The sequence below is a fragment of the Mirounga leonina genome, unplaced genomic scaffold (assembly GCF_011800145.1).
Source record: "Mirounga leonina isolate KUSES-001 unplaced genomic scaffold, KU_Mleo_1.0 Mir_126, whole genome shotgun sequence".
Taxonomy (NCBI): Eukaryota; Metazoa; Chordata; class Mammalia; order Carnivora; family Phocidae; genus Mirounga; species Mirounga leonina.
This window is the reverse complement of record NW_023270314.1, coordinates 22,600,284-22,609,401: the sequence shown is the minus strand read 5'-3', so window position 1 is coordinate 22,609,401 and position 9,118 is coordinate 22,600,284. Positions and strand designations below refer to the sequence as shown.

Sequence of the window (9,118 nt, the reverse complement as noted above, 5' to 3'; positions counted from 1 at the left end):
AAAAGAAAAAAAATAAAACACAGAAGCAAGTGCAATACCACCTCTCCTCTCTCTCTCTCCCAGGGTTTCATTTGTAGCCTATGCTTGGTGTCTCCTTGGACCTTACCCTTTCACCTCCCCCTCTTCCTTTGGTTCTCCCGCCCCCTTTTTTTAAAGGGTTTTTCTCCTTTCTCAAGGGGAGTTAAACTAGCTTTTGAGACTTATTGCAAAGCATTTTGTATATGTAATATATTGTAAGTAAATATTTGTGTAACGGAGATATACTACTGTAAGTTTTGTACTGTACTGGCTGAAGGTCTGTTATAAATAAACATGAGTAATTTAACACCCCTGGTTGTTTTTGCAGATTTTGCTGTAATTTTCTGCTGGGAGGGAGGGGGATCTCCTTGCTGCACACTGTACCAACTACTAAATATTTTGAAGGTGAACAAGCCTAAGATTAAGAGGAAGCCAAACAAGAATGCTCAAGCTGTTGCTACAGAGAGAACAGAATTTTCGACCTACAGTGGAAAGTGGAGATTTTCCTACCAGGAGTGCCTTCAGGATAGAGGAAGCCCAACTTGCCTATCCATCCAAAGCAGAGATTCATCAAACATTTTTTGAGTACCTACTACATGCAAAATACATTATATGCCCAAGGAAATGCAAGTTACAATAACATGAATGATGATAATAATAGGATCTACCACTTCTTGAGCATAAGTGCAAGGCACTGTGCCAAGTATTCATGTAATTGTAGAAACCACCTAAAAGTGAATGATCCACCATTACTAGTGAAGAAATAAAAGCCCAAGAGAGAATAAACAACGTGTCCAGACTAATGAACCAATAAATGTCAAAACCCAGACTTGAACCCAGGAGTGTGTTACTCCAAATTCTGTGCCCATATCTTTATGCCAGGGAATGCCGCCACTGAAACTCCCAGGCTATAAAAATCCAAAAAGCCAAGACAAGAACATTAACTTGGTTCTGTCTTAAATATTAACTATTTTCTGTCCCCTTCACCCTGAACTTTTTTCCTGTTCTCTCCTATCTCATTGCCAATCCATACACTAATGTCTGCCTTCTGTTTTCCATGAGACTATATTGAAGTGAAAATTGAAGATACTTCCATCTAAAGTCTATCATTTCCCATAACCCATTAACACTAACAAATTCAAACTCGAGAGAGACCATGAATATAGTTGTTCTGAAGCCAAAACAAAAGTTACAAAATAAACTTCAACCCCAGTAAAGTGGATTAGAGGTGAAAAGAAACCACGATGGGTTTCTTTTGAGGGAAAGTGACTGGTGTTCGGACTCCAGAATGACTCATGAATGAATGGTTGGTCTCCATCTGTACCACCTTTGGTCTGAATTCTGGGAGGTCCCCTTGACACTCTAGTTTTTTCAACTTTGGAGACAACTGGGTGGTTGTCCACAGATAGCACTCCTGCTCAAAGCTAAAGACTTTCTGAAGGCTCTCCAAAGGTAAATGGAGCTTATATGCAGGAAGGTATGTTTCAATCACGGGCCAGACTCACTGAGTGGTGAAATCACTTTAGTGGGGCTTGATCAACATTTATTAAAATAAAGTAGAAAACAGGGGCACCTGGGTGGCTCAGTCGGTTAAGCGTCTGCCTTCGGCTCAGGTCATGATCTCAGGGTCCTGGGATGGAGCCCGATGTGGGAAGAGCCAGGAGCTTGCTTCTCCCTCTGCCTGCCTGCCTGTCTGCCTACTTGTGATCTCTCTCTCTGTCAAATAAATAACTATAAATAAATAAATAAATAAATAAATAAATAAATAAATAAATAAATAAATATTTAAAAAAATAAAAATAAAGTAGAAAACAGAACATATCATTGCCCCTTATGTCCTAAGGGCAGGTACTGTTTCATGAAATTTGTATTTCAGTTTTGTACGTCTGTGTATGTATTGAGAACCAAAGTAAAATACATTTCTGCTATGGGTCGGAATCAAAATCGTTGAAGTTACTGTTCCAGGTTATATACCTTCACCCATTTTTTTGTTAGGCGGAAGGCAGCATAGTGTAGTGGAGCCAGGACACCTCTTACTAACTCTGTAATTTTCTGCAACTTCAGTTTTTCAATCTGTAAAGGGAGGATAATAATAGAACCTACCTTATAGGCTTGTTGAAGGTAAAATGAGTTAATATTTATAAAGCCCTTACTACAGTGTCTGGCGCTATGCTAACATGATCCAGTGATATTTAAAAAAAAAAAAATAGTGAATAAGAAACGGCGCTAACACCCAAGTACTTGCCTATGGCCTTTCGTGGGGTTTTGTCCATACTGGAAGGAGGAATTAACAAAATGTTTTGTTTTCCCCCAGGACTTCCGTTTCTCAATCCTACACCAAGTAACAGTATTGTCAGAGAAATGAGCCGAGAGCGTCCCCCGGTGGCGCGGCGCCGCCTTCAGTCAGAGAGCTTCGGGGCCAAGGGCCGGCCAGCTTTCCACTACAACTCCCATGCACCTCCCCGACTCTGACCTCCGATAGGGAGTGCGATTTGTGGTCCTGCGCGGGCAATTTCCGCGCATAGCGTCGCAAAACCGGAAAATTACAGCGCCCAGGATTACTTCCGGGGTAAGGGTCCGTAGTGCTTAGTGGGAAACATATAACCCTAATTTTCTTCCGCCAGCCGACTAAATAGTCCCATGGTCACTTTCTATCACGGATAACAAAACCCGAGAAACGCCTTTCTACCACTAAATTTCAGCGTAAACGCTTAATAATGAAGAAAATCTGAGTGAAGTGGCTTTGCCGTTCTCGCTGTACGTCTCCTAAATAGTCTTCCTGTGTGCGCGTAGGGATCTCGTGCTATATAAGAGAGTCGGGACCGGCGCTACATTCTCTCTCGGGTCTCGCTACCAAGATGGTGAGTTGTGGCGCGTGGTGAGTGCTGGGGGTCCGCGTGGGGTCCTGAGAGGAACAGATTCTTAAGATTGTGGGGACTTGAAAGCCTGGATCATGGCGGAGGGTACATAGAGGGTGTATTTGCTTCGACCTTGGAGGGATGTGCAGAGGGGCTGAAGGTCTGAGTAGAGCCGTTCTCGGGGCTGCCGGCGCGATTGTAGCCGGTAGGGGGCTTAAGGTTGGGGAAGCTGCGCCCCATTGGTAACAGGGTCTTCATTTTGATGCAGACCAAGAAAAGAAGGAATAATGGTCGTGCCAAAAAGGGCCGCGGCCACGTGCAGCCTATTCGCTGCACCAACTGCGCCCGTTGTGTGCCCAAGGATAAGGCCATTAAGAAGTTCGTTATTCGGAACATAGTAGAGGCCGCCGCCGTCAGGGACATTTCCGAAGCGAGTGTCTTCGACGGTGAGTGAGCTTCTGGCACAGCCCATCCCCACCTGCAGGCTCTGTTCGTGGGCACGTTTCTGGCGCGTCCCAGGCAATTTCTGCGGGCCTTTAGGATTACTGTGGGTAGAAGAGACCGGTATTTTCGCTTCGTTTGTTTTAATTTTGTCTGGACAGAGTGGGGCCTTGTGTGATAGTGCAGTCTTTGGGTCATGATTTGTGGTGGCCTATCTAGAGGGTGAGATCGCAAAAGACTTGTAGAGTTTATCATGTATCAGCATTTGGGGAACACTAGGTATAAACGTGAAAAACGTAGCAACCTTTCTGGATTGTTGAACACTCGAGTACCCGTTATAAAGATGTACAGACTAAATCTTAAGAATGTTTCAAAAATGAAGGTAGTCTAATTTGGTCAAGGGTGATCTTTGGAGCAGTGTGTTTTCTGTTATTTTGATCATTTCTTTTTTTTTTTTTTTTTTTAGACTTTATTTGACAGAGACACAGCGAGAGAGAGGGAACACAAGCAGGGGGAGAGGGAGAGGGAGAAGCAGGTTCCCCAGCGAGCAGGGAGCCCGCTGTGGGGCTCGATCCCCGCCTCCGGGGATCATGACCTGAGCCAAAGGCAGATGCTTAACGACTGAGCCACCCAGGCGCCCCGATCATTTATTTTTCTTAAGACAAGTTAGTTTACTTAGGCAAGGAGAAGGGACCCAGGAACAGGCATTAGGACTGGTGCAACTGCTGAAGGAACTGGATTGTTGGTTTATTGCCAGTAGGCTGTGGATTTGGTACCTGTGGTGACAAGGGTTAGTAGGGGACTATTCATTTGTGAAAATGCAGACGTGTTAAGTTATCAAACTGAACGATTGCTTTGGAAGTGAAACTTTGTAAGTAGGTTTATTTTTGACTGATAGAACGAGAGAACAAGTGCAATGTGGGTATGTAATACCTACTGTTGTGCCTCTTGCTTTCTGTTTCTCAGCCTATGTGCTTCCCAAGCTGTATGTGAAACTACATTATTGTGTGAGTTGTGCCATTCACAGCAAGGTAGTCAGGAATCGCTCTCGTGAAGCACGGAAGGACCGAACACCCCCACCCCGATTTAGACCTGCGGTAAGTATCTTTGTTCTTTATTTTTTCAAGATTTTATTTATTTATTGCGGGGGAGCACAAGCAAGGGTAGAGGGAGAATCAGGCTCACTGCTCAGGGACCCAGGACCCTGGGATCATGACCTGAACTGAAGGCAGATACTTAACCCACTGAACCACCCAGCTGCCCCCGAGGTAAGTATTTTTAAAAAAGAGGTGGAAGCCAGAGGGGTGGTGGACAAGAGACACATGAGGACCCAAGGAATCTCAAATTAAGGTCTAAATAGGTAAGGTAGGTGGGACTCACATCTAAAACATTTGCTTGGAGACTGTTCTAAAGAAGAGCTGTTAGGGGGCGCCTGGGTGGCTCAGTTGTTAAGCGTCTCCGGTCATGATCCGGGAGTCCCGGGATCGAGTCCCACATCGGGCTCCCTGCTCAGCAGGAAGTCTGCTTCTCCCTCTGACCTTCACCCCACTTGTGCTCTCTCTCAGATAAGTAAAATTTTTTAAAAAAGAAGAGCTGTTAGAATCTGTTTCAGATGGAATAATGTAGATGATCCACATTGACCAGTTTTCCATGCATGTATGACCCAAATGCATTCTTAGTGATGGGAGGGTAGTAGTCAAGTTCTTTGAGGGGGGATTCTTTCGTTAATGTTTCTAAATTTACTGTTCTGTTCTTTCAGGGTGCTGCCCCACGACCTCCACCAAAGCCCATGTAAGGAGCTAAGTCCTTAAGGACTGAAGAAAAGCTGTTCTCCAGAAAAAAATAAATGACGATTACACATCATACGGCATTTGAGTGTATGTGTTGTCAGTGTGGGAGTTGTATGTGTCACCAGGACTGTAATTATTTTTACATTGAAGTGTGGAGTGCCACATAGTCTTTTCATGGGGGAGAAAGTTTATCCATGTAAGTAAAACCTCAGCTTGGGTTTCTTTTGTATTTGTATTCTTGGCCTCCCCAACTTGCATAGCTGTGAGGGGGGTGGTAAGGTACCCATGGGTGTTAGATTAATGTCACCTTGCTAGTAGATGGTTGGTGTCTTAAAAACAGGGGTAAGGAACTAGGAGGGTCAGGAAGAACTTGAGTGAGGAGCACATCAGGAGATGATTTACGGACTGAGGTCTGCCTGACCCTGGTGGGGGACACAAAGACTTCAATAGGAAGTTCATGACTTAGCTTTTAAAGGGATCTGTATTTGGATCCTTGACTTCATAAAATTCACTGACTTGGAATTGGTCTGCTGCTAAACCTGTTTTTGGCCAATTTGCATCTTTCTGTGGTGTGTTTCTCTGTGGAATAAAGATGTCCAGGATACCAAAGGCATTCCTAGAAACTTGTGGTAGTCCCACAAGAGGAAAGAGAATTGCCACACAAAGTATGGAGGAAAGCTCTATCTTATTTCATTTGTGTGACAATGGTTTGTTTTTTCTAGAGTTCAGAAATTAGAAAGTTACTGGGTAGGAATATGGATTGATAATGACTGGCTTTGCTAATGAAGTTACAGGATTACCCCAACCCCCAAGCTAAACTAAGCCCATAGCTTGGATGATTTGATTAAAATATACATTCAGGGGCGCCTGGGGTGGCTCAGTTGGTAAAGCGACTGCCTTTGGCTCAGGTCATGATCCTGGAGTCCCTGGATCGAGTCCCGCATCGGGCTCCCTGCTCAGCGAGGAGTCTGCTTCTCCCTCTGACCCTCCCCCCCTCATGCTCTCTCTCTCTCTCTCAAATAAAATCTTAAAATATATATATACACACACACACATTCAGTTTGTCCAACTCTTGGTTTCAGCTCAGCTGTTGGGTCATCGTCTTGGACTTGGAATTGAGCACTGCGTCAATCTGCTCAGCAGGAAGTCTGCTTCCCCTTTCTCCCTCTGCCCCTCCCCTTGTGTGTGCACTCTTATCTAAAATCTTTATTTTTTAAGGGGCTCCTCTGTGGCTCATCATTAAGCCCCGCATCAGGCTCCCTGCTTCTCCCTCTCCCACTCCCCCTGCTTGTGTTCCCGCTCTCGTGTTCTGTCAAATAAAACCTTTTTTTTTTTATTTTTTTATTTTTTTTTTAAGATTTTATTTATTTATTCAACAGAGAGAGTGAGAAAGTACAAGCAGGGAGGAGTAGAGGGAGAGAGAGAAGCAGGCTTCCCGCTGAGCAGGGAGCCCGACGTGGGGCTCGATCCCAAGACCCTGAGATCATGACCTGAGCCGAAGGCAGACACTTAACCATCTGAGCTACCCAGGCGCCCCAAATAAAACCTTTTTTTAAAAAAGATTTTTTATTAGCATGAGCAGGAGTGGAGGGGAGAGGGAGTAGCAGACTCCCTGCTGAGCAGGGAACTCCACACGGGGCTCAATCCCAGGACCCTTGAGATCAGGACCTGAGCTGAAGGCAGATGATTAACTGACTGAGCCACCCAGGTGCCCCTCTCTTTAAAATACTTTAAAAAAAAAACAACATTTCAGTGGGAGGGGTCCCAGGGTGGCTCAGTCAGATTACTGGTTTTGGCTCAGGTCATGATCTCTGGGTCCAGAGATCGAGCTCTGCCCTCAGTGTGGAGTCTGCTTGTCCCTCTCCCTGTGTTCCCCACTCCCTCACACGCTGGCTTGCTTGCTCACTGGCTATCTCAAAATCAAAATAACACTTTTCAGTGGGGAAACATTTTTCTAAGTGCCTATTCAAAGGAATATGATAGCAAGGAGTAGAGTATTTCAGAGCCTAGAAGTGGCCCTGTTATTGAACTCTAACTGAAAAAAAAATTGCTGCCTCCAACTTGCTCATGGTCAACATACCAGTTCATGTGCTGGAACAGCTGTGGCAAACCCTGAATTTGTGAGAACACATTGTAGGTAAGAGTCCCATCTTCTGGGGAGGCCCACAAGGCTTCTGCTGCTTCATTCCTCTGGTATAATGACCCTTTTACACCAGGGGCAAACACTGGTTAGAAGAAAGGTCCGAGGTAAAAACGCTAAACCTGGTTCTCTCAAATCCCAGTTTGTTAAAACCAGATTTCAGGTAGTAGATCAGGCCATGTAACTATGACAGAATTTTTCTTGAAATATTTATTAGGCTCAGCCTATCTTTTTTTCGAGATAGGTTTTAACTGGCTCTCCCAGGACTGGGAGTTTAAAAGTTGATTTGTGCTTTTTTTAAAAGATTTTATTTTTAAGTAATCTCCACACCCAACATGGGACTTGAACCCACAACCCCCCAAGATCAAAAGTCACATGCTCTCCTGATTGTGCTTTTTTTTTTTTTTAAGATTTTTATTTGACACCGAGAGAGGGAACACAAGCAGGGGGAGTGGTAGAGGGAGAAGCAGACTCCCCACTCAGCAGGGAGCCCCACATGGGGCTCCATCCCAGGACCCCAGGATCATGACCCGAGCTGAAGGCAAATGCTTAATGACTGAGCCACCCAGGCGCCCCTGATATGTGCACTTTTTTTGAGAGAGCACTAGCGGAGTGACGGAGGGACAAGGAGACTCCCTCCTGAGCAGCTCTATTCCAGGACCTTGAGATCATGACCTGAGCCAAGTCAGATGATTAACTGACTGAGCCACCCAGGCCCCCCCCAGGTTTTTGCATTCTTAAAGTGTGATCCAGGGGGGCCTGGCTGACTCAGTTGGAGTGTGCAAGTCTTGGTCTTGGGGTTGTAAGTTCAAGGCCCCCATTGGGTGTAGAGATTACTTAAAATCTTAAAATAAAAAATGTGATCCTATCTCCAGGGAGCATACATTCCAGAGCCTAACACAACTAAGAATTGGTTGAGCAATTTTTCTACTTGCAGATAATCCCAAATTCATTGAGATTTTGGAGTGCCAGAGATGACAAAGATTTTCATGGGCTTCAGGCAGTAAAGTAGCCCCATTCCACCTCCCAACCCAACACCCATTGCAAGTAACTCAAACCTTGCTTTGTCTGATGGGCAGCCAGGACATCGTTTTCATGTCATGCCATTGGAAGTGCCCCACAAGTCAGCTTGAGGTTCTCTAGATGGTTGGGCAGTAAAATGAACAGCCTGCTCTGCTAAACTATTGTGGACTAAATTTCTACTAGCTGGTCGCCAAAAAGATGGTGTAGACATCTGAGTCCCTATCTCCCACTCCCACCTACTTTGAGTGGACTTTATTAGGTGAGGAAAAGTTAGTTGCAATCTCAGCACCTCCCTAACTTTCTGAAGTATCCTCCAATCTCAATGTATAAAGTATTCAAGCCAGGTGCAAGTCTCTGGGCTATTCTAGTCTCTGGTCTGCCTTTGAGGTAATTGGATTTGAAGTCAATTCCCTGTGGTAATCAGGATTCATTCATGTCCTGGGCCACTCTGCCTCAACCCCAAATCCTGTACTTCGTTTTGTTTTTGCCTACATTACCATAACTTACCATGTAGGAGAACAAAATTATTGTCACACTATTTAGGTTAATATCCTGCTTCTTTGGTTTATACATTTAATTTATTTTAGTAACTATTAGGTATAGAGGGGTGTTCACTTCATATGCATTAATAAGCTAATAGGTTTGTCAAAGGAAGCTGAGCCAGTAGATGAAAGAACAGGCTAGAATCCAGATTCGTTCATTTATTCAATAAGTATCACTTGCCACTGTGCTTGGCACTTAAGTTTCTCAGTCCAGTCTCCCGTTAAACAGAGCTGTCGGGTTAAGAACCTAAGAGAGTAGACTCTTAGATGTAAATCTCCCCTCTGATAATTCTAGCTGTGTGACCC

General features: G+C 44.6%; 1 protein-coding gene across 1 annotated transcript; it reads left to right on the top strand.

Annotated features, from left to right (window-relative positions):
- Positions 1-2,671: 2,671 nt before the first annotated feature.
- Positions 2,672-5,182, top strand: RPS26 (ribosomal protein S26). Its single transcript, XM_035002408.1, has 4 exons — positions 2,672-2,879; positions 3,145-3,322; positions 4,284-4,414; positions 5,077-5,182. The coding sequence occupies exons 1-4, from the start codon at positions 2,877-2,879 to the stop codon at positions 5,110-5,112; spliced, it is 348 nt and encodes a 115-aa protein (XP_034858299.1). The 5' UTR covers positions 2,672-2,876; the 3' UTR covers positions 5,113-5,182.
- Positions 5,183-9,118: the final 3,936 nt, after the last annotated feature.